This window comes from Tenrec ecaudatus, chromosome 1, assembly GCF_050624435.1.
Source record: "Tenrec ecaudatus isolate mTenEca1 chromosome 1, mTenEca1.hap1, whole genome shotgun sequence".
Classification (NCBI taxonomy): Eukaryota; Metazoa; Chordata; class Mammalia; order Afrosoricida; family Tenrecidae; genus Tenrec; species Tenrec ecaudatus.
The window spans coordinates 40,005,241-40,029,830 of NC_134530.1; the positions used below are offsets into that span (position 1 = coordinate 40,005,241).

At 48.8% G+C, this 24,590-nt stretch overlaps 1 protein-coding gene across 4 annotated transcripts; it reads left to right on the forward strand.

The window, feature by feature from the left end:
* Positions 1 to 121: 121 nt before the first annotated feature.
* On the forward strand, positions 122 to 24,184 carry SZRD1 (SUZ RNA binding domain containing 1). Of its 4 annotated transcripts, none has more exons than XM_075551036.1 (4): positions 122 to 230; positions 18,068 to 18,117; positions 19,785 to 20,039; positions 21,169 to 24,184. In XM_075551036.1, the coding sequence occupies exons 1-4, from the start codon at positions 180 to 182 to the stop codon at positions 21,269 to 21,271; spliced, it is 459 nt and encodes a 152-aa protein (XP_075407151.1). In that variant the 5' UTR covers positions 122 to 179; the 3' UTR covers positions 21,272 to 24,184. The 4 variants fall into 4 exon arrangements, with proteins under 4 accessions (XP_075407151.1, XP_075407161.1, XP_075407162.1 ...); XM_075551046.1 differs by having other exon boundaries at positions 19,788 to 20,039; XM_075551047.1 differs by lacking the exon at positions 18,068 to 18,117 and having other exon boundaries at positions 129 to 230.
* The last annotated feature ends 406 nt before the right edge of the window (positions 24,185 to 24,590 follow it).

Consider the following 24,590-nt stretch of genomic DNA (forward strand, 5'->3'; position numbering starts at 1 on the left):
TGCCCTCTTCCAAAATGGCTGTGCGAGTGCTGCGACGCCATAGGCCCGGAGCCTCTTCCGCACCTCCAGGGGGCGGGGCCGGCTGCGCAAAGCCTTGCGTGCTGGCGCCTGCGACGGCGGCGCGTCTCAGGACGCAGGCGCGGGAGGGCGTCGGGGGAGGAGGGAGAGCGGCGAGTAAGATGGAAGATGAGGAGGTCGCTGAGAGCTGGGAGGAGGCGGCAGACAGCGGGGTAAGGAGGAGCCGCCGCCCCGGGGCAGGGCCGGGCGGGACCTGGCGTGAGGGGAGCCTCCGGGCAGCGGGTCCGGGGGTGGCCTCCCCCCGGGAAGGGCCCCACACGTCGGGCCCTAGGTGGAGGAGAGGTCCCTGTCCCTGAGCGCCGTGAAGGCCTCTTAAAGGGGCCGCGCTCCATTTCTTCCGCCACCTTTGCCCCGTGCGCTTCTCTCCACGGCCGCGACGTCTTGTGTCACCCTGGAAGCCTCACCACCCACCCAAGCCCCCATTTCTTGGACTCCGCGCCCTCTTGCGCGTCCCCGGCCCCTTCTCCCCTTCCTTTCCCGTCGGATCTACCCACCCCCGCCCCGCCCGGGGCACCATTTTAAAGTTCATGTGCTCCGGTGGGGAGGGACGCCCCGAGTGTGGCGGGGGTTCTGCACGTTGGGGCGGCGTGTCCGGCCCCGGAGAGGCGCAAGAGGAAGCAGCTGAGGGCGGCAGGGCAAAGTGAATCCTCTTCGCGCCCCTCGACTCTTCAAATAAACTCCCCCACCGTTTTGCGTCTTCCAGCACGGCGGGCGAGACTGGCAGTTTTAGTTTTACTCCGAAACTCCCTTGGTAGCGGGTCTTCCGGGGACCCTTCCAGAGCAGTCGGGGAGCCCCAACCTCCGGGAAACCACCCTCAGCTCCGAGCCCACCCCCGAGGGTTTCGGAGTTTGTAAGTCCGGGTCCCGGCGGGGGTGGGCACAAGGTGTAAAATAGTCTCATTTCAGGGGAGAGGCGAGGGGGGAATGGACCGATCCACGTTGCTTTCAGAAAGTGTAGGGAAGTCGTGCCTGCCGAGCGGGCACTGCCCGTTCTATGGAGCTCGTGATCAGTGTGGTCATTTCCGAGTTTTGTGGTTGTACGGTGACCCTGGTGCTTGCCCCTCCGGTGCTGGCTGGCCCTGGCGGCGTCCACCGTCCGGGAAGACCCGGAGCTGGGTCTTCCTTCCCTACAGCCTCGGAGGCCGCCTGTCCGCGCTGGGAAAGGCCGAGAAATGCGCCCTCGCAGCTTTCGTGCGTGTATCGCCACCGGAATGTTGAAACTTGATGTGGACTACCCCCTCTCCTTCGCCTTTCTGTGACGGCGTTTATGGCTTATCGCTTAGCTTGATTGAGAGTATTTGATTTCACCACTGGGCGTGTGGGGGGTTCCTTCGTTTGGAGGGTGTTTAGGACAGTTCCATGCCGGGCCTGAGTTCCTTGGTTTGGGAATAACACGTAACGACTTCATAGGGAGCAACAAGTATGAGCTAGGCTTTCATTCAGCAAGAATTTTTTGAGTATTTCTTATGTGGTGGGCAGTGTGCTTCAGAAGAGTTGTCCCAGAGAGTGCAGTATTTCCGGCAGATTCGTTTATTGCCTTCCTCCAACTCGGGTGAGTCAGCCAGACACCTCTCATGCCACCACCACCCCCTGCAGAAAAGCCTCGAATTTGAACATTTGAATGTGACTTAAATGACAAGTTTCTTGGAGATTTTATATATCTATATATATATATTTGTTGTTGCTGCTGTTTTTCATTTTTCCTTATTTCAGACCATGGGTTTCTCGGATTAAAGAAGAAAATGAAAGTCATGTTCTGAAGAAATCAGGGATTATTTAAATGTTTCAGGATGGGTAGTCCAATCTTCCATTTTACAGCTGAATACATTCCAGGTGATTAAGATTTGTTTTAGATCTTTCTAATGTTTGTCCATTATTTAGTAAAACCCATTAAAAGTGCTAGGTACAGAGATGGAACACAGTTCTTGCCTCATTGACATTAAGAACAGTACTGCCAAAATTCAAATTTCCATGTACATCTTTTTTTCCCCTTTAAATGTGTTTTTATTTAATTATAGACATTTTAGACACCTTATTGACATATACACCTTCTATGTCTTTCATAGTGTCCTGATGGTGCAGTAGTGAAAAGGGCTCAGTTAACTGAAGGATGGGGTGGAAATCCACCAGTGCCTTGTTAGGAGAAAATGGGCGGTTCTATTCTTGGAGGGGGGGTGTTCCTGTACGTTGAAATTGACCAGTGGCGGAGGACTTGGGTTTGGTCTCCATCTCTTACTTAATGAAATCCTCGAGACCGGGGAGGGCATTAGCCTCCTTTTTGATAAGGAAGCTGAGGTTTGGGGAGTGACCTCTTTTGGTCGTGGTTGTAAGTGGGGAAGCTGGGGTTTGACCCAATGCTGCATATTTTTTCTCTAGCCCTATGCTTGGGCTTATGTTTTAAAGTTGTCTTTGACGCTCAGTTTGAATATGTCAAGGAGTGTGCTAAGGACTGCACTTTTGAGAAAAGGGAACCCCAGAGGAGCAGGTGAAGCCCTCTCCCCAGCCCCGGGAAGCCACGGGACTATATACAGCTCTCTATTGTAGCCCAGGTCCATACGTAAAAATCTTTGCTTCCGCTGACAGCAAAGGGCAATCAGTGTTGTCAGAACAACCACCAACACAAAACTAGCTAAGGAGCATTAACTAATTGGATTAAGTGAACCATCAAACTCCAAGTAATCCAGAAACAGTGTGAGTTCTTGAAAGTGGGGGTGTGCTGACTCCTGCCCTTACAGTGCCACACAGCCCACAGAAATTGGTCCCAGGTTGGGTGTTTGACATGCCTGTCCCTCTGAAGTCTTTGGTTCCAAAATAGTTTCAGAACACTCAGTGCCAAATTGTATTGTGTCATTCAGTGAAAGATTGACTTTGAGAAACAGCTCTTTTGTCAATAGATTTTTAAATTTTAGTTAGTATAGTGAACAATCACATACACGGTCACTATGAGGCAGAATTGACTCAATGGCAGTGAGTTTTTTTGAGGCAGTGGTAGACTGAACAGTGACTGACTGACTCGTTTTGGACATGTTATCAGACTGGAGAAAGACACGTTTGCTAAAGTAGAGGCTCAGTGAAAAGAGGAATGAGACGGCTGGCACGGTGCCTGCAACAGTGGCCTCCAGCATGGCAGCAGTTGTGAGCACGGCCTGGGACTGGGCAGTGTTTTCCTCTGTTGTATGTGGAGCCCCTGTGCGAGTGAACCTGCTGGGTGACACCTACCAACAACAGCGTGAATACTTAGCTGCTCCAGCCCTCTTTCTCTCAAGGGTTTACTTTGCCAATCAAAGGATAATTCAAAGAATTTAACTTATATTTCACTAAGAAAATGCTTCTTGTAGAACATACTGCTTTTGGGAAAAATATAAAATTGAGTTAGCATTGATCCAAACTGTATATTGTATCCTTAGTCTTAAGCAAATCTCGAGACAAGTAGATTATTTTGTAATTGGGAGACTTCTTTGAGCTTCAGAAAAATTATACCAACACTTAGCTTGGTTTCTGATCATTTGAAGCCAGTTCATATTCAGTGTAGGTATGTATAAAGATAGAGCCTATCCCTCTGATTGGCATGAACTCACCAATATTGAAGAAACAGATATGTAAGTGGAAGTAGTGCTGGTTGTGTGCTGACTCTGACTTTGGGTCACTGTAGCACGGAGTAGAACTGTACTGTGGTTTCTTAGCATGTAATCTTTACAGTCAACCTGATAACAGTGGGGAGGGAGTACATGTTACAGAGTTAGATCCTTCCATCTTTCTCCCACAGAGCTGCCGGATGGGTTCGAACCACCAACCTTTTGGTTAGCAGCTTTTGCGCCTGAAGTGAACTGACAGCTATTATGATGCATTGCATTTAGACCTCTCTCATTTCCCCACATTGCAAGTGCTGCCTTTGTGTTAACTTTCAACCCGCGTTGAGCCGGTCATCCAAGCACTCCTCTCATGTCTTTAGGAAGGCACCAGTAAATACTGAGTACCTGCCTATTTTGTATCAGCAGCCCTGGTGGGGTAATGGTCAAACATTGGATTGCTAATCCTAAGGGCAGCACTTCAAACTCATCACTCACTCCTTAGAAGAAAGAAAGGCAGACCATCTGCACCCAGAAGAATGTGCAGGCTCAAACCCTTTGAAGCAGTTCTCCCTTAGCCTGTAAGGCCACTATGAGGTGGAATCGTCTCAGTGACAGTGGTTTTTTTTTCTTCTGTGTATTAGGCACTGACAGGTAAGCTAGTAATTGAAGCATAAGCAGGGAACCATGGCTGGGATCAGAGGTCTTACAGAGGACGTAATGCCTTAATTCATATTTGACGGACCAGTTGAATTAAGCAGCAATAGATCTGGGAGGGTCAGGTAGAGTATAAGACCATGGTACACGCCACGGCAAGGCTGAGGCAATGAGAGGAGTGTGGCAGTGTTGGGAGAGTTACAAGTATTTCTCCTGGCCAGGAGGGTAAAGGGTTGGCAGGGCTGAGTGGAAAGAGATGAGGCCAGAGAGGTATGCAGGGGCTGGTGAGGAATGGCCTCTGGAGCCCAGTGCTGGGGAATTTGGACCTTGTCCTGAAAGCAGTGGAGAGCTTTGAAGGGTGTTTTGGCAGAGGAGTGACATAGATGTTAATTTTGGAGATGAGAGCCTGATTGACTATCTGTTCTAGAGATAGGCCATTCTCCCTGAAACACAACTGCTCTCTCCCTTTACCCTTGGTGCTTTCTGTCGTGGCTGCCATCACGTGATGTGCACAGTGCGCTTCCTGTGCCGACCTCACAGGGAAGGAGGTGTTCTGTGTTGTGGGATGAGATAGCACACATCCAGGTGTACTGTGCCTGAAAGGGCCCTCTGGTGCAAGTTCTGGACCTTTTGAGAAGCCTCAAGCCCTAGGGGCTGCGATGTCCTCAGAGGGGGCTTTAGAGAGAGAAATTGGCCAGTTTGAACATGATTGTGCCAAGTTGTCTGCCTCTGGGACTCTGGGAAATGATGTGTCCCCGCTGTGGCTTCAAAGAAAGGAAGATAATGAGCTTTTCACTAGAAACTCCTCGGCCTCTCACTGAGGTGGTATGGGCCTTGTTCCAATCAGGGGCTGGCTGTCTGAGGCTGTTCCAGAGCACCAGGAGGGAGCATCGTTCATCTTTCTAAAGCTTTTCTAAAGTTCTGGGAGAGAGGTCGCCATTGTCTAGATCTGATGACACAAACACGTTCTTGGAGCAAGTCCTATCTTCCCAGTGTCCGCTTCTATACATCGTGGTGGCCCTTCTCAGGCAGCATCCATGTCTGGCTGTATCTGGTGTGTAGTGCATTTCCTGCTTCTGTGAATAGAATTTTTCCCCCCATCAGGATAACCACTGACTTGTTGGTTTCCTGGGAGAAGGCTGAGTTTAGCAACTTAAATCTGTGGCCAGAGTACAGAATGCAGTGATTTTTTTTTTAAGTGGTAACCATAGAGATTTCTCTTCCCAAGTGTTTTTAACTCTTAGGTTGTGCCAGGCATCCTTAACATCTCCGACTATGCAGGGAAGATTGAAGTTAAAACTAGTTACTGCAGAAATTAGCATTAAGTCCCCACAGTGATCTGCAGATAAAGAATCATTTCCCTGACCAGGAGGCACTTCAACCCCATCACAGGGACTTATCTCTGTCCCACATAGCTCTTAGTCTTATCAAAGGTACAGGAAATAACAGACCTTTCTGAGAGGAATGATGACTATGCACAGTTGTCAAGGTGATTATACAGAAGGCCACAGTTGGGAGGCTGGGAAGGTCAGGACTGTCACCACCCCTTCATAGACCTTGAGAGTCAGATTTTCAGTTCTTCATCATTTCTGTTTCTGCTGTCTAGTTGCTCATCTTTCTGGTGGATGGACACAGCCCACTCCCACATCTGGCAGGTTCTTTCTCAGTGGGCTTCTGGGATGGTATATTGTGAATATGTATTCTCTGGTGGCAGTGTTTACCAGTTGAGCTGCTAACTGCAAGGTCAACACTTGAAAACCACCAGTCGATCCTGGGGAGAAAGATGGCTGTAAAGAGTTACAGTCTCAGAAACCCACAGGGGTAGTTCCACCCTGTCCAGAGTTACTATGAGTCGAGTCACTATGAGTCAGCACCAACTCGATGGCAGTAGGTTATTACATAGTCGGAAGACTGCATTTTTCATTCATTATCCATTTGGTCCTCAGTGACCACTTGAAGTGTAGGCACTGTCACCCCCAGTGTCCAGGAGAGGAAATCACAGGGTTTATCCCATGCTGCTGGACCCAAGCCTATACTCTTAAGGAACTTTTTGGGACGGTGTGCATACAATTACATAGTACCAGAGAATTAACTGCCATAGTTACATGTTTTAGGGTGCTTAGTTGCTAGTTCCCTTTGAAAGATTGTATTTGTTTCCATCTGGCAAAAGCTGCTGCTTTACGAACTAGCCTGGTTGATGAGCTAAAAAATTGTGTCTTTGAGAGATTGGAACTCAGTGCTCCAGAACCAAAGGGATCCTGCTGCCTTCAGTTGTACGATTAAGAATGGTAATTGCAAGTGAGATGCTGGTTAAACTCTTTTTTTTTTTTCTCCAAAGACTTTTTTTTATTGGTCAGTGTGCTTTGGAAGAAGACAGGACATCAATCCTACTGCTTCCAACCCCAGAAGAATAGCTGTACACAGGACAGGCACAGTGCTGGTTAGACTCTTGATCATAAACCAATTGGGGCTGAATTGATTCCCACTCACGGTGACCCCATGTGACAGAACAAGTTGCCAAGCCTCTCTTTGGAACACCACCCTTTACATTAACAGCTGATTGTAAAGTGCGCGTGCTACCCAGCGAACAGACTTGACCACAAATGGGAAATGGCATTTTAATATCTGGCCCCAGGTAAAGAAATGACAAATTGTTTTTGCTCAGGAGTGCTTGAAACCATTGAACAATTCAGCTATCTTTGTTGCTGTTAGCTTCCCCCCCTGACTCATGGTGACCCATGTAAGAGATCAAACCACAGTTGTCAGGGTAACCAGCCCCCAACAAATATTATGGGCTCTCAGGCACAATTGTAGGACAATAATATATAAAGATTAAAGTCACAGAGAATAAGAGAAATAGAAGAGAGATTAAAATGGAGGTGTCAGACACATTTTGTGGTAGCATGCTCGCCTCAATCCCTCTTGGTCCACATGGGGATGGGAGACAAAAGGAGTGGGGAGAGGGAAGGAGGGGAGACTGGAGGAGAGGACATCTTTATTGTTTGGGGGCTTTTATAGGTAGCCATTATTCATGCATATTCAGGAGTTACATGCGTCACAAGGTAAGTGGTAATCACTGTAAAGTCCCTGAGCCTCACAGGTGAGGAAACCTAATATCTGCATTGGGGGGAGGCATGAGGGGGGATGGGTGCCTGGGGGAGGGGCTGTGGGAGGAGATTATCAAAGAATGTCTGCTTCTACAGGGGAGAAATCAACCATGTGCTCGCATTAAGGGGGAAAACTGTGGAAATGATATTTAAAGCAGGATAATGTGCTTGGATTTTATCTCTAATTTAGCTTTCCAGATTCCCTCTGATACAAGTTAGAGAATATAGTCCTGGTCATATTTCCCTCAGTGTGAGTTTCCCACACAGTGATGGGGTTTTCGTGTTGCTTTTTGATCCATGGGCTTTTCATTGGTTGATATTTAGAAGTGAATCACTAGACCTTTCTTCCTAGTTCTTCTTAACTCTTCTTAACAAAGCCTGTTCCGCATCGCTGATGGACGTATATGAGGTGAATTGGCCAGAAATTGACCCGTCTCTTTTGGGAAGGTGCAGATTTTATCACTGAACCACTACTGCCCCTGCCTGCTATTTTAGGATCCCTCCCTCCAAGCAGTTCTTTAGGCAGCATGGTGGTCACAAGTTGGGCTGTGACCCACAAGCAGTTCAAACCCACTAGACACTCCAAGGGAGAAAGATGGGGCTGTCTGCCCCCACGAAGAGGTACAGTGTCGGAAACTCCGAGTCAGCTCTACCTTGTCTTAGGGGGTTGTTCCAAGTTGGTGTAGACTCGATGGCGGTGAGTTTGATTTGGTTGTAAGCAGCCCTTTTAGAAGTGAGGATAGTGACACTTAATTTTCTGTGGAACCAGTCACTGGAGAAGAACGTCATATTCGATGAAACTCAAAGCTAAACTCACCAACAAAGGGTTGTTTCCAACTCGTAGCAATCCTACAGTACAGAATAGAACTCCTGTGGGTTCTGAGACAAAATCTTTATTGGTCCAGACTTAACTGCCATCAGTCAATGCTGACCTCATAGTGACCCTATAGGACAGGGTAGAACTGCCCTTAAGGGCTTAACAAAATACCTGTGGTTCAAACCACCGACTCGTGGACTTTCCACAGATTACAGCCTTGGAGGTCCTGGGGGACAGTTCTCTGTCCTGTAGGATCCCTGTGAGTCAGTAGCTTAATGGCAGTAGGCTCTTTTGATTTGTGTCTGCAGGCCTGGACCAGGAGAGTGCAGTTCACAGGGTTTGTATTCTGTTCCTTCTGCCTGCTTTCATCATTTACATTACAATTTGGCTCTGGGACATCATGTTTGCTTGACCTTGGGCGTTTGCATAAAATCTCATGACTTGTTTCACACACTCCCCCCCCCCCCAAGCCAGTGTGCCTGGTGGTCTTTGTGGGGGACACTGCTTTGATGTCTTCATTGTGAAAGGACAGAAGGTTGTCTCTGCCAGTTCAACGCCCATGTTTTCTCCATTGATGGCGATGGAAAACAGAAGATAAGTATAAATGCCGGGTCTGATCTGGGGGCACATCCCTATACACCCCACTCTCAGCTTCATTTTCCTAATTGTACTGTTAAAATTTGCCTTTCCTGGTGATAAGAGTTAAAGCACTTCGCCAAACCAAACTAAACTTACTGCCATCTGGTCAATGCTGACTTACAGTGACGCTATAGGACAGGGTAGAACTGCCCCTGTGGGTTTCCTGTTTTACTATGGGAGTAGAAAGCCTCATCTCTGTCTCATGAAACAGCTGGTGTTTTTGAACTACTGACCTTGAGGTAGTTTAAACTATGGCACCATAGCTTAAAGGCAGCTGTTATTTTGGGAGGGGGAATATGCACACTGCTTTTTGTTGTTTGTAGTCTTGGAGTCTTGTGCTGGTGGAATTAGAATCCCATTGTTTCATGTGTGAGGACATTGTTCCTTTGGATGTCCAGCCACTGATAGTGTGCCTTCTGTTTGATTTGGGTGTCGAGATCTTTTTAAAAAAATCTTTTTATTAGGGGCTCATACAACTCTTATCACAATCCATACATACATCCATTGTGTCAAGCACATTTGTACATTCATTGCCCTCATCATTTGCTCTCCACTTAAGCCCCTGGCATCCGATCCTCATTTTTCCCCTCCAGGGTGTCAAGATCTTAAGACTGGCTAAGGGATCTTTTTCGTGTGGCCTTGAAAGCAACTATACCGTTCCTTGTTAGTGTGTGAAAACAGGAAGGGAGAAGCAATGATAAATGGAGGTTCTATCCTTCCACTTTCTTCCTGCGGAAAAGCTCCATAGAGCCTCTCCGGGACACGTTGTTTCAAGATGGTGGTTCACAGACTTTTCTGAGGCCTCCAGCCTAGGATTTGTCTCTGCTGAAAGATTATTTCATTTTGGGTACCTCTTCATAGCTTTAAGATCTGGATGAAAAAAGAAAGTTAACAGAGTAACAATAACAAAGATCTGGACCTTAAAATCAGATGTGGTCTTGTAGTTGATTACTTAGGAAACCTGGGCATAAACCATCTTGGCCTGAGGGTATAGCCGAAGAGAGGATGGTGTTATCAACAGCTTTTAACCTGCTGTCAGTCATTCCTGCTGCCACCTGCAGGCTACTCGGCTGAACCTGTTTACTTCCTCTTGGGGTTTTTAGTTCAATGCTTCTGCTTACTGTGTCGCCTTGGGCAAGACCTGACATAGAAAGTGACTGTAGCAGGGATGCCATGGAATAGTAAAATCAGAGGTTGCTCAAATGAAGATAGAGAAGCCTGAAGTAAGTGAGGGAGCAGGTAATGCAGAAGCTGGTGGGGGTACCCCAGGCTGAGAGGACAAGCTAGTGCAAAGGCCCTGAGGGCTGGAGCATGCTTCTCTTATCTGAGGAATCTTGGGGCCCACTTGATAAGGAATGGGTCAGGGGAAAATGGCTGGAGGAGAGGAGGTCTGAGGTAGTTAGATCCTAAGTAGTGGGCCCTGGTGGGTACTGCTGTAAAATAGGAAGCTCTGGAAGGGTGTTGAGCAGAGGCTAACTTTGGTTTCTAAAAGGCTCATGATGACTTCTGTGCGGGAAAGAAACTAGCTTGTTAAGGTGGGAACCAGGTGACTGATGAGGAAGCCAGTACAGCTGAGAACTGTTGGTGATTTGGACCAGGATGGTAGCATGCCTATGAGATTTGCCAGTGTAAGGCATAAAAGCGACATCGGAGATAACTCCAGGTCTCTAGCCCAAGCCTGGAATTGCTGAGGTGTTGGGGTGGGGGTTGCTATGCTGGCAGTGCAGGCATGGGCAAGTGGCTGAAATCAAGAGGTTGGTTTTGGACTTGAAAGGGTGAAACCCAAGTGAGACTGTTGCATTGGTGGTTGTAGATCAGGGTTTATGAAGCTATGGAGCTAGATAAGGTATTAGTACAGAAGAGAACTGAGCTGTGGGGTCCTCCCACCTCAAGAGGTCAGGGGAGGTTGAGCAACTTGCAGCGAGTATTTGTAGAAGCATTCCAATACTGAGTGTGAGAAGGAGCTCCCAGGGAGGTGGGAAAGAATCAGGAGTCGGTGTCCCACGTGGAACAGCAGTGGAGTCGTGGGCAGTTTTGACAACAGCTGTTGCAGTTGAATGGTGGGACTTAGAGAACTCGATTATGCGAAGTGAGAACTGTAACTCAGAGCAGGCCTGAACCTAACATCAGACACTTGGAAAGTGCTCCTTGTTGGGATACCAGTATGACAAGAGACCTCCAGAGTAGGTTTTGCCTAAACAAACACCTTGCCCCTCAGGTCCTTAACCGTGCTCAATTAATTGCCAGTTGCAGATAGATGAAATCTATGACAGGGACACATCTTATTCTCAGGTCCAACTCTGAAGCAGTTTGTCCAAAAGAAGGACGAGGGAAGTCAACTATAACCACTATGAAAAAAGTGTGTTCAGAGACATTTTAGATTAACTTTTGAACTGTTGGGAAAAGATGTGCATTTGGCATTTACAGCACTTCTCAGTAGAGACTGACCACTGAACTGGGAAACGCTGTGTGTGAGTTCGAAGGAGGTGTGCTCAAAGGATTGCTTTTTCCTGGGTGGGCACAGAGAGAACCCCTAAAAGTTCAGCGAACTTGGGAAAGAGGAAGCAAGGGAGTACTTGTTTGGTGTTTTCAGCCCAGCACCCCCAGAAGCTGCCAGGCTGCTGGTGCCCCTTGGTTTCTTCAGATTCAGAGCTGGCTGGTTGTAGAAATTAAAGCTAATTTTCTCAGCAGCTTTTGGAGTAGTATTGATTTTGGTTAGCACCACTGGTGACTGTGGGTAAAGTAATCTCAAATGGAGTTCCAGGCCTAGCTTAGATGAGATCTTACTGGGTCACATCTTACTTGGATTCCTTTTCTACTTTTTAGGAGGTTCTCTGTAAGTGTTCATCTGGCTTTTTCCTTTTAGCAGAAATGTGGTGGGGGGTCACAGTGGAGCCCTTGCGACATACTTACCAAGCTTCCTTGGAGAAGGGCCTGTAGAGTGAGAGCTTGCCCCTTAATTAAAATGGAATGTTGGTCCTTGGGGTGGGAGGACAAACAGAGCCCTCTAACTGACTTGACTCTGTACTAAAAGGCAAACTGCTGAATTCATGGCGTCACTGGGCGTCCTGTCCCATCCTGTCTCCCCATCACCCCCACTTAGACTTTGGGTTTTAACCTCTAAATTCTGGTTTTTGCGGCGTGGTGACCTTATAAACTCCATCCTAAGGTGATATGACTGGGTTATTCCCTCCCTGCACTGCTGATATAGAAAAGCAAGTTAGAATCAACCCGTGCAACTCTGGGAGCCTTGGGTAGCACAAACAGTTAAATTCTTAACTACTAGTTGAAAGGTTGGCTGTTCCAATCCAGCTAGAGGCACCTCAGAAGACAGGCCTACTTAAAAAAGATTACAGCCTTGAAAACACAGTTCCACATTGTCCAGCTTTTCTGAGCATGCGTTTGAGAGTAGATTGGTTGCAAGGCCATAGCCATGGAGAGAAGGAACCTGGACAGACTCCAGAGCAAAATGCAGTGTCCTCTCCTGCCTGGACAGCTCTGAGCACGCCAGAGTCCAGCTGGCCATGTGAAGGTGGCCACAATCAGTTTTCCACCAAAGCCTCTTGGTTTAGATCCCATTCTTTAATCTGATGGAGGAATCCCTCCCCGGTCTCATAAAACTGTCTTGTCTGGTGTGATAAATTCTTTTTTTTTTTTTTTTGGTCTGGTGTGATAAATTCTGATGTCATAAGATCTATGGGAATATTACTTAATAGCATGACAGAAAGCACAGGAAATCAGGTGTGGGGGTGGGGTGGATCGTTAGCTAGTGGCTCTCCCAGCATTCCCAGAAATTTGAGCAATTGTGGGGGTATTTTAGCATGGGAGAGAGCCTCAGAAGGCTGCTGCCTTTATGTTGACTACTCTGTAACCTTGGGCAAGTTTCTTAACCTCTTTCAACCACATTACTCTCATCTGGCAGGTAGGGATAAAAGTTGCAGTTGGCCTTCCATATTTCCTTGAGTTTTGTATCTGCAGATTCAGCCAAACTCAGGTAAAAATTGGGTGGTGGTGATGGTGATTAAGTGGTCAAAGTAATTCCTCAAAGGCTCTGAGGGAACATAAAGTCCTATTTAGCATTTACATTATATATAAAGAATCTAAAACTCACTGCCATCGAGTTGATGCCAACCCATAGTGACCCTACAGAACAGGGTAGAACTGCCCTCTGTGGGTTTCCGAGACTCTGACTGTTTATTGGCAGAAGAAAACCTCATCTCTGTCCTGCTGGCCTTGTGGTTAGCAGTCCACTGTGTAGTCCACTCTGCCACCAGGCTCCAGATGGAATGAGACTTGAGCACCTCTGAATGTGTATTTACAAGGGGCCTGGAACGAATTCCCTGTGGATACAGAGGGCATCAACTACTTTGTTCATCCAACAGGGTGGATATGAGGAGAAAATGAGCATGTGGAAGTGTTTGACAACTTAAGCCATTATACTGGTTTAAGGCATTATTTTTAAGCCAACTTTATTGTTAGGTGCTATCTCTTTGGTTCCAACTCAAATAGTGGCCCCACTTGTAATAGAAACACCGCCAAATTCTGCACCATCCTCTCAATGGTTACCATGTTGGAATGCCTGTTGTTGCAGCCACTGTGTCAGCCCATCTTATTGAGGGACCTGATTTACCTTGATCCGTCCCAAGTGTGATGTCCATCTCCAGAAACATGTACAAAACATGGGAGATGAAGTCTTACCACCCTGACTACTTCCAGAGCAGATTAGTTTGTTTTTCTGGCAGCCCATGATATATTAACTATTCTTCACAATTGTGCTAGTTTAAAAGCATCAGTTCTTCTTGATCTTATGTATTGGTCAGCTTTCTCATGCATATGAGGTAATTGAAAATAGCATGGCTTGGGGTCAGGTATACCTTGGTCGTCAAAACGATCATTTTATTAGGGGCTCATACAACTCATCACAATCCATACATACATCAATTGTGTAAAGCACATTTGAGCATTCTTTGCCCTTATCATCAAAACATTTGCTTTCTACTTAAGCCCTGGCATCATATCCTCATTTTCCCCATTCCCTCCCTGCACCCCCCTCCCTCATGAAACTTTGATAGTTTATAAAATTATTTTGTCATATCTTACACTGTCTGACATTTCCCTTCACCCACTTTTCTGTTGTCAGTCCCCCAGGGAGGCGGTTATATGTAGATCCTTTTAATTGGTTCCCCCTCTCGACCCCACCCTCCCTCTAACATCCTGGTAGTGCCACTCTCACTACTGGTCCTGAAGGGATCATCCTTCTTGTATTCCGTGTTTCCAATTCCTATCTGTACCAGTGTACATCCTCTGGTCTAGCCAGATTTGTAAGGTAGAATTGGGGTCGTGATAGTGGGAGTAGGGGGGTGGGCAGGAAGCATTTAGGAACTAGAGGAAAGTTGTATGTTTCATCACTGCTACACTGCACCCTGATTGACTCCTCTCTTCCTCGGACATTTTGCAGCAGATTTGTCCAATTATAACATGTCGTTTAATTTCTTTTTTAAAAATCATTTTATTGGGGGCTCATACAGCTCTTATCTCAATACATACATAATCCATTGTGTCAAGCACATTTGTATATTTGTTGCCATTATTTTTGAAACATTTTCTACTTGAGCCCTTGGTATCAGCTCCTCATTTTCCCCACCCTCCACCCTACCTCCCTCATGAACCATTGATTTATAAGTTATTATTTTTTCATGGTTTACACTGACCGGTGTCTCCCTTCACCCACTTTTCTGTTCTCCATCCCCCCACCCTCCTCCCCTAACCTTCCCCTTCCCTTCCTCATATGGCTACTCTCATTATTGGTCCTGAGGGGTTGATCTGTCTTGGATTCCCTGTTTCCAGCTCTTAATCTGTACCCGTGTACATGCTCTGGTCTAGCCAGATTTTTAAGGTAGAATTGGAATCATGATAGTTGGGGTGGAGGGCAGCATTAAAGAACTAGAGGAAAGTTGTATGTTTCATCGGTGCTATACAGCACTTTGGTTGAATCATCTCTTCCTGATATCCCTTCTGTGGGGGGTGGCCAGATGGGCTTTGGGTCTCCACCCGAACCCCCTTCGTTCTCATCAATACAGTTTGTCTCATTTAATTTCTTGACTGCTGCCTCTATGAGTGTTGATTATGCAACCAAGTGAAACGAAACCCTGGACAAAGTCAGTCTCCCCTCCATTTATCATGATGATGTCTATTGGTCCCATTGTAAGGATTTTTCTTTTCTGTGAACGTGTAGTCCATACGAAGCCTGTAGTACTTGATCAGCAGTAAGTGCTCTTCACTTCCAGCCATCGGGGTCATGTCATGTGCATATAACAGGTTATTAGAACTCTTTCCCCAGTCTTGATGCCACATTCTTCATGGAGTCCAGCCACTGGGGTTATTTGTATGTACGGTGACATGGTAACAGCTCTAACATGATACCCTTGCTGACTTTCTCTTGCTCTCTTTGAATGATTGCCTCTTGACCTGTGGTTCTTAATGGGCACAATCATGAGTTCTGGAATCCCTATTTTTTATAAAATTATAATTTGTTATCCTCACAGTTAGATGCCTTTGCATAGTCAGTTGACAGGCAAGCATCTTTCTGGTGTTCTACACAGCAATGACCTCCCTCCTCCTCTGTCTTTTTCTGAATCTGACATGAATTTCTAGTAGCACCCTGTTGATGTACTGCTGCAACTGCTTTTGAGTAGTTTTCAGCAAAAGCTTACTTGTGTGTAAGATTGACAACATTATTTAATAGTTTCTTCATTCAGTGGGATCACTTTTCTTTGGAATGGTCACAGATGTAGACAAGAAAACCAAACTCATTCCCTTCCAGTCGATTCCGACTCACAGCAGTAACCCTGGAGCACAGGGTAGAACACCCCCCTGTAGGTTTCCGAGACTCTTAACTTTTTACTGGAGTAGAAGCCTCGTGTTTCTCCTGAGTAGCAACTGGTGGTTTTGGACTACTACTGACCTTGCAGTTAGCTGAACACGTAACCCCTCTGTCACTAAAGTTCTTCGGATAGCTTCCAGTAGTGTTATATAATATGTCCAGTGTGCTGGGCGTGTTCTAGTTTGGGGACAGAGACACCATTACACATCCATGGCCCATAGTGGCCTCTTAAAGGGCTTTTTACCACCAGCTTCTATTTCCTAGGAGTAGACGTAGATGCCCAGACTTCCTTAATACCCCAGAGAGAGGGGATGCTGTTTGCTCTGTGGAGAAGAAACTTGCGTGGGCCCTCTCAAGCACAGCAAGTGAGAGGTGGTGTTCTAGCCTCCCGGCCTCACCAGAGGCTTACCGTGCCTTCAGAGTCCACTAGGCTACTTTTGCCTAGATACAGCTTGAGAAACACAACAGCAATTACAGTGTGTCATTTGTTTCATATTGTTTACAGAATATACAAAAAAAGTGGGATGTAAAAGATGGGGGACATATACTCCAAAATATACTAACCAATAGAAAGCTCCCATAGCTTTGCTAACATTAAATAGTAGGTGTCTTTGTTTTTGGCTTTTTAGTCTAGCGAGTGAAAGTTACAGAGCAAATTATTTTTCCATTCAACAGTTTAGACATTTTGTTTCTTGACTTGGGTGGCAGCCCCCTCAGCAATCAGCACTTATTCTACCTCTTCCCCGGGGCCCCAGTTTCCATTTGGCCTTCTTTCTGGCCTCTTCCTGCCTACTGAGCCTTATTTGGGGGCAGACGCTGCCATTTTGGTCTCGTGTGGTTTAAACAGTAGATTTTTAAGGTAAGCTTATTTCATAAACTTTTTAGTTTGCAAGAACAAATAATTCTTTACTCTTAGTCACTAGGTGAAACAAAATAATAAGATTTGAATACTGTCATCTTGAACTGTGCACCTACCGAACCCTGTCCTCATTAACTGTAGATCGATTTTCAGCACACACTTGACATGCTAGGCTGTGAGGCAGAGCTCAGCCAATCTCAAATTTCAGAGCCACCTTACTAACCAAGGTCCTTGGTGTTGTGAATGGTGGACCTTGCTAAAAATCCCATCTATCTTGAAAAACCAAGATTTCTCAATCAGAGCACTGTTGACATTTGGGGTCAAATACCATATATACTTGAGTATCAGCTGACCCCAATATAAGCTGAGGCACTTAATTTTGCCACAAAACCCGCATTTAAAATGTGCTGGGAAAGGCGGCTTATACACGAGTATATATGGTAATTGTTTGTTTTAGCAGAGGTTGGAGGGAGCTCTTTAGTGCATTGTAGCACACCCACACACACCAGTCCCAACAACCAAGTGGCTTAAATGTTCTCTCAATCACCCCTCATCCCCACTGAAAACCATGGTTAGAGATTTCTCCAGACAAATGCGTTTTTTTGTGGTTTTTTTTTACAAATGCGTTTTTATGACAGTCTCTCCACTCTGCAGCAGCTTAGGTGGCTCACCCTCACCGAGGTTGAGGGAAGTAGTGCATTTTCTAAGGAAAAAGTGGTGAGAGCTGAGGAGTGTGGCAGTTTGCTCTTTGTGCAAAGCCTACACCCGTCCAGCGTGTGGACTCTGGCCCTGAGCAGGTGCTCCTGTTTCATTCCAGGCCATTGTTAGGCCCGAGGCCTACTGCACACAGTGAAGACATAAATTATAAAACACTTGGTAGATATGACTGTGAGGATTGTAAAGAAAGAAAGCCGGTCGATCTCTCAGGAGCACGTGAATAACTGCATGTGGTGAGATCAGAGATGTCACAGAGGAGGCTGTAGACATCCAGGGCGGGTGTGAGGGATGAAGGGAGCAGGGCATTGCAGTCAGTGGAGCAGCATGCTAGGTCCTGAGTTGCTAACAGCTCAGCATCACTGCAGTGTAAGACAGGAAGCTGAAGATAAGCAAAGGCAGTTTTAGGAGCTTGGATTGGATCCTGCATGCAATCAAAGGGTTTTGAGCAGGGTTCAGATTTGTGGTTCGAAAGTTGGTTTGAGTGGCACTTGGGGAAGTTGGAGGCTCGGTCAAGAACCCAGCTGGCAGTGAGGTCTAGAACGATTGCTGTGTCTGTCGAGGGCTCAGAAGGGAGGCAGATACACAGGGAATCTCAGGGCCCCAGCCCCAGCATCCATTTAAGGAAGGCCCAAGTTGTTAACTGCCCGAGAGGACACCAAACTTAGTTCTGAATATAAAGATGTAAGCGTTTATTTGAGAGAGATTTTTTTTCCACTTTTTATATACATTTTTTTCCTCTAGGAAATAGACAGACGGTTGGAAAAAAAACTGAAGATCACACAAAAGGAGAGGTAAGGCTGCTATGTGGTGTGAGGGCTTATACTCAAGCCGTTGAGAGCTGGGCAGTCGGTAGGCCAAGCACCTGGGTAGGGAACCCTTCCCTCCTAGGATGAGGTGGGGAGAGCAGGTGGATGCCTGGGTGTTGTATCTGCCTCCTGCTTTAGTGGGCTCCTGTGTGAGGTGGTATGATAGAAAGTGGGAGGCAACAAGTCAGAAAACCTGGGGCTTGTACCCGGCTCAGCCCCTCATTGTTAAGAGGTTTGAGGCAAGGTGTTTCCTCCTCTGGACCTTAGTCTCTTTTTCTGCAATTGAGGAGGTTGGACAGATATTTTATCTAGGCTCTTGGTGATGTGATGGCATGCGGTTATTGGGGTGTCCTGGAAGAAAAGAACTTGAAAGACCTCTGTAGGAAGGCTTTGTTCCCCACCCAGGCAGTGGAAGACTGGGTTTCCAGAGTCATTGAAAGGTGACTTCAACAGGCTTAGGTAACCTCCCAGTTTCCCACAGGGACCAGCAGAGGAAAAGAGATGAGAGCCTTCTCTGGATTTCCTTATTGGGCTGCAGCCTCTTCCCCTGGGGCATGCTGGGATGCCCTGCTAGCTTTATTCACCCCCTGTGCTTGGATCAGCTTGCCGACTCCTTGTCTGTCTGTCTGTCTGTCTGCTCACTCAGCTCAGCAGTGACATTAAAGCCCTCTTTCCCTTGCCTTCCTGGCCTGCCCTGAGCCCCTCCCAACTTCCCTGGCCCCAGCCCAGTTCCTCCAGGCACTTCCCTCGAAGTGATACAGGCCCTGGGACTGTCAGGTGGACACTCTTCACCTGGATTTCTTTCTCCTGTGGTTCTCCACCTCCCACCCCACCCCTGTGTTGTGTATCCCTCTTTGTTTTGGTCACCTCAAGGGTTTGAGCCCACTTCTGGTGACTGAGGCTTCTGAGTGTTGTTGAGCAATCTCTGGGATCACCTTTACCCCAGCCCCGCCGCTTGTTGACAGGCCAGAGTGAACTGGTGGGGAGAGGGGGGGCCCTTTCTTTGCTTACCAGCTCTTGCCAAGAGGCGATCTCGCATCCTGGTGTGGCTTGTCTTTGGGAGGCCTCTCTCAGAGGGACACAGGCAATTTGGTAAATCCTGTCTTTGTGCCAGGCTGTTGTGGTGTAGCAGGTGTCTGGGTCGGGGTAGACCAGTGAGTGCACCTGGTGGACGATGTTGACTGGAAGAGGGAGTACTTCGTTGACCCCCAAGCTGAGGGGTTCCTACTGTACCAGCCTGTCGAGCTGTGGTCTGTGTAGGAAAACTGGGATTTTCCTTGAATTCATTGGATTCAGAGCATGAAGTGTTTTAGCACCGCATCTGACCAGTGAGTGGCCTGTGGCCTGTCATGGTTGGGGGAAAGCAGCCCCAGCTGAGCTGGTGGTCGAGTGATCCCCTTGGCCAGGGGTAAGTCTGAGGAGCAGTTCCTGTGAACAGTATGAGCTTGTGGCTTGTCAGCTCTTTTGAGAAACCCTGAGGAGGGGGAGTTTGGCCTTGTCTGGTCACAGGCCAGAGAAGAATGAGTAGAATCAGGCGAGGACGGGAGGGAGGGAGGGACCGAGCAGAAAGTGCTGCTGGGTAGCTGTGGGACTCCGCAGGGCCTCCCCATCTTCAGGGCAGCAATGGTGAAGCTGTGTTTGCTCTTTGTCAGCAGGAAATCCAAATCTCCTCCCAGAGTGCCCATTGTGATTCAGGACGATAGCCTTCCCACGGGGCCCCCTCCACAGATCCGCATCCTCAAGAGGCCCACCAGCAACGGTGTGGTCAGCAGCCCCAACTCTACCAGCAGGCCAGCCCTCCCTGTCAAGTCCCTAGCCCAGCGGGAAGCAGAGTACGCTGAGGCCCGGAAGCGAATCCTGGGGAGTGCCAGCCCAGAAGAGGAGCAGGAGAAACCCATCCTTGACAGGTGAGTGCAGCTGCAGGCTGACCAGCAAAGACCCTGCCCATCCACTGCCCTCCCCCACCTCACTTCAGGGGGGAGGGAGCGCAGCAGCCTGTCTTCAGGGAGAGGAATGAGAATTGCCAGCAGCAAGGGAACCTCCCTGCATCAGTTGCCTGGCCGACTGGCTCAGGGGCCAGCCTACAGAAATGCCTGGCAGCTGTGTTGAGGTGGCCTCAGGTGGCTGGCCATGCGGCTGCGGACTGAAGCCCTGCATTCTGGAGTCAGTCTGTAAGGTGCGTCAGTCTGTAAGGTGCGAGTTCATCGCTGCCACTCACTGGCTCCTTGCCTTGCTCGCCTAAGCTGGGAAGTGGGGGTGATGAAAGTTGGGCATCAAATGAGTACGTGGGCAGAGCATGCTGGGAGCCCAGCCTGGCGCAGTGAGAAAGCTCAGTAAGGGCCTAAATTCTGTGCTCCCCTGGGTCCTGTGGTTAGCCCACGTCCATGTTTTTTTGGATTTGCTAAATTCCTTTGGACTTGAGACCGCTTTTTTTCTGTAGTCCTAAAGGCTACAAAACAGCATGTACCACCACAGCCTTTTCACTTTAAGGGCCTCCTCCATTGCTTGGTGTGCTGGCACTTGGAGAGCCAGTCTTTGCACCTTCTGTCTAGCATTTAATCGTATAGATGCACAATGCCTCTCCCCCAAGCTTCCGTCTTTCTGGAATGAAAAAAAAGCCGCGCTTTTAGTCTTCCATAATAATAGGAGTCAGCTGGTTTGGAGAGAAGCCAGAGGACAGCGTGGGGTGGGGAGACAGGAACATGTCACACTCGGCTAAGCTCTGGGTTAGGGGTCTGGAGAGTCTTTGCCTGAGATGTTGTGGGTTGTGCTATCTGCCATTGCTGCGAGGGGGCACAAATGCTGTAGCTGCCCCAGGTGGACATGAACCACCAACCCCACCTGTTTCTGGGACCTTCCAGCTTGAAATGGCCCTCTGTTTGCTTGCCAAAGAATCGGGCTCTGAAAGCCAGAGTCAGCTGGGAACCCCCAGAACTTCTGCCCTGACTGTAGCAGGGTAGGTAGCAGTAGGCCTTTTGGATTGGGGCCATTGTTTAGATCCCTTATCAGACCTTCCTCTGATCTTTGTCCCTGCAGGCCAACCAGGATCTCCCAGCCAGAAGACAGCAGACAGCCCAATAATGTGATCAGACAGCCCCTGGGTCCCGATGGGTCACAAGGCTTCAAACAGCGCAGATAAATGTGGGCAAGAAAGGATGCCACCGCCGCTGCCGCCACTGCTGCCGTCGCCTCCTGGGTCGTCTGCCACGGGTCGCACTGCCGTGGCAGACAGCTGGACTTGAGCAGAGGGAACGACCTGACTTACTTGCACTGTGATCCCCCTTGCTCCGCCCACTGTGACCTTGAACCCCATGCACTGTGACCTCTCCCTTAGCCCCCTTCCCACTGTGATTGGCACGTCTACAAGGGCTGTCCCAAGTCCACGGAAAGGGAAAGGATGAGGGCTAGGGGAGGGCTGCGGGGACTCACCAAGGACTCAGAGTAGAGTCAGACAGTGCCACTTGGGGTAAGCCGGTGCCAGCAATAAGTTTATCATGCTCATGAATTTGGAATTTCAAAACGCAAATGAGAACCTCCCCTCCCAAGTGCATGTCTTCACTTAAAAAGCAAGTTCCATTTGAAAAGATTCCTCCCCCCCTTATTTTTGTTTGTTTTTACAAATAATCTGATTTGCAAGAAAAAGCGCATGGGGGGGGGGTTTAGCAGTTTAATGAATTTTTAATTGAGAAAGGGTAGTTTGATAGTCTACTTAAAAATGTTTCTGGGAAATCCACTAGAAACATTAACCAATAGGATTTTGGTGAGCTTAGCTTCTGTGTTCCTACTGCCGCCCAGAAAAGGGGCAGGGCTCCGCAGCCCCCAAGACAGATGAGTACCCCATGCCTATATCTCCCTACCCCCCAGCTAAGGCCCAGGCCATACCTTGGCTCTGCCTAGAACCTGGGCCAGCTCTAGGCTCAGGGAGCCTGGGGAGGGTGCCAACCCCACCTCTAGTATTTCAGGAGATAGGGAAAGTGAACAGGCTTCCCCTCCTCATGCCCCTCAGGGTGGTTCCCTACCAGCCAGGCTTGCTACTTCCGGAGGAGAGCCCAGGATTGGAGAGTAGCTTTTGCATTCTTGGGCTTAGAAGTAAGGGATGCGAGACATGTTCAGTATTTGCTGTCCACTCAAGGGAAGCCAGGAGAGAGTCAGAGTCTGATCTGACTCGAGGTATTCGAGTCTTCTGCCTAGTGTGGCCGAAAGACAGACGGGTGGCTCTTCCTCCTCTAGTGAGGCGTGCGCTCTCCAGGGTCTGTTGCGAGTGCTCCATCTCTGTTGATGGCACCGGCTCAACTATATATACTTGGTGCATTTCCTTTTAACATCAGGACACTGGGAGCTAGGCCCTTCTGGATGAAGTCGCGGAAGGTGACATTATGCATTGCAAAGATTGGTGATGACAGACTGGCTCCCCGGGGGCCTCTTTCCAGAGCAAGAGTCTGGGAGAAAGGTAGCTTCCCTCCATCTCTGGATCCCGGAGATTGGCTTTGCCCTTGAGGTGGCAGAGCTCTGAGGACAGCCACCCAGAGCAGCTGGGTGTATGGCTGGCTGGCTGGCCTCTTCCTTGCACTGCGCCTTATCCCTCAGCCAGCCAGCCAGCCTCACTCGCAACCAGCAGGTAGGTTTGGGATTGGTTGGTGTGACATTTTGCAATTAGGGCAGCTCATGGTGGTGGCTAGCTGTAGTTGGCCCACTCCACCTGGCTTAGCCTTGCCAGCAGGCATGGTAGGCAGGCCCAGCTGGCCAGGTGCCACCATACTTCCCTGTAGAGGGCGGGGCTAGCCACTTGAGTCGATGGCTAGCCCATAGCACAGCCTTAAAGCTGTGTGAACCAGGAGATGGTGAGCAGAGCTGGAACCGAGCTTTGGTCTGGGAGAGGTGTAGGTAGCTGCATCATGATCTGAGGGGCACTGAGCTCCCCAGTAGGCAAGGGAGAATGTTGGCTGCTATCCTTAAAGTTCCACTGCCCTGACCAGGTTTCTGCACTCTCAGATGTATGGTGTTGGCCGCCATCATGTGCTAGTGGTCTCTGGCCCGAGGCGAGGCTGCCCCTTCAGTGGCAGAGGTGGCTCAGGTGGGAAGGACCAGAGGTGCTGATTGCTCAGCCACTGGGACCACCTGGTCCTTGACCTCACGGGGAGGGCTCGCTGAGGGGTGTTTGCAATTAGGCCATGGCAAGGCCTGGTGCACCCACCTCCCTCCAGCCAAAGATGGGGCTCTGCCCACTGTGTGCCCGGCACACTCACCAGCAGCCGTGCCCTGGCTTCCTAGATGGAGGGGCGGCAGGCAGGAAACCTAAAACAGGATACTGTTGTGTTGGGGGGAGGCGGGAGGGGAGACGGGAGAACGGTTTGGATTTTGTTTTATTTTTGTAGTTGTCTGTAACTTTACTTAAGTGCTTTTTTTTTTTTTTTTTTTGAGCTGCAGGCTTTGGCTTGGAAAATCCCAGGGGTTGGGGGGCAGAAACCTGAGGCTGCTGCCCCTTTCTCTGCCTTCATGGTACTGTCCCCTTGTTCCCTTTCCCTAGCTCCTCCCTGACCCAATGATCCAGGCCTCAGACCTTCCAGCTAACCGCTTCCCATGAGCCACTACTCTGATGTCAGCCTATAACCAAAGGAGCTGGGGGTCCGGGCCTGGTGACCAGCCCTTCTCAGCCCATTCAATCAGGGTGCTCCCCACCTGCAGGCAGGAGGCAACACCCTATCTGCTACCATCAAACCCTTCCAGAGCCCACCTGCCCTGCCCCGTCCAGCCCAGCCATACCCTGCTCTGCCCCATCTGGGGGTGCTCTGCTCAGGGATGGGCTGGCGGGCCTACTTCCAGCCTCCCTGGTAAGCAGATATCTGAGAAACCTCGGGGGTCCTGTTTCCTGTCCTGTGGTCCCAGGAGTGCGTGTGAGCCCCTTGGGTGTCTGAAGCCAAGGGCATGGAAGGGAGGGCTGCAGTCCTGCTCTGCTGGTGTAGTGGGCAGCTGCCTACCCCACACCTCGGGCTCCTGAGTCGGCAGATTAAGCATTTTATAAATTGTATTTTAAATACATGTTTTAAACTTGTCAGCATCTGTTCGTCCTCATTTCTGACCCTGGCCTGCTAACCTCTTGGCTTCAGCTTCTGCAGCCACCAGCGGGAGCCACCTCTGCACAGCACCAGAGTGGACCTCTCCCTTTGTTAGAGCAGACCCAGGTGGGGTCTCCAGGAAGGAGACAGCTGACACATGTCTAGGCCATCCCTGATCTGGCATATCCAGGTAGCTACCACTCCCTTCAAGCAAGCGCAGAGAACTCAGCCCCATGTCCTGAGTGGGAGGTTATCCCCTTTCAGAGCAGGCAGGAACAGCTTGAGCAGGCCCCCGGAGGCCTTCCATGTCACCAGACACAAAAATACCTAGGTGTTTATTGGCTTACAGGCTGTGAAAACAGTCCAAAGGCAGCCCTGTCCCACCCCAGCCCCCCTTGCCCT

Bases quoted from the DNA above. Each gene is read 5' to 3' on its own strand.
- SZRD1 (XM_075551036.1), top strand. From the start codon at position 180: ATGGAAGATGAGGAGGTCGCTGAGAGCTGGGAGGAGGCGGCAGACAGC. The intron at 231-18,067 runs GTAAGGAGGAGC...TTTTTCCTCTAG, and splicing joins AGGAGGCGGCAGACAGCGGG to GAAATAGACAGACGGTTGGA. The intron at 20,040-21,168 runs GTGAGTGCAGCT...TTGTCCCTGCAG, and splicing joins GAGAAACCCATCCTTGACAG to GCCAACCAGGATCTCCCAGC.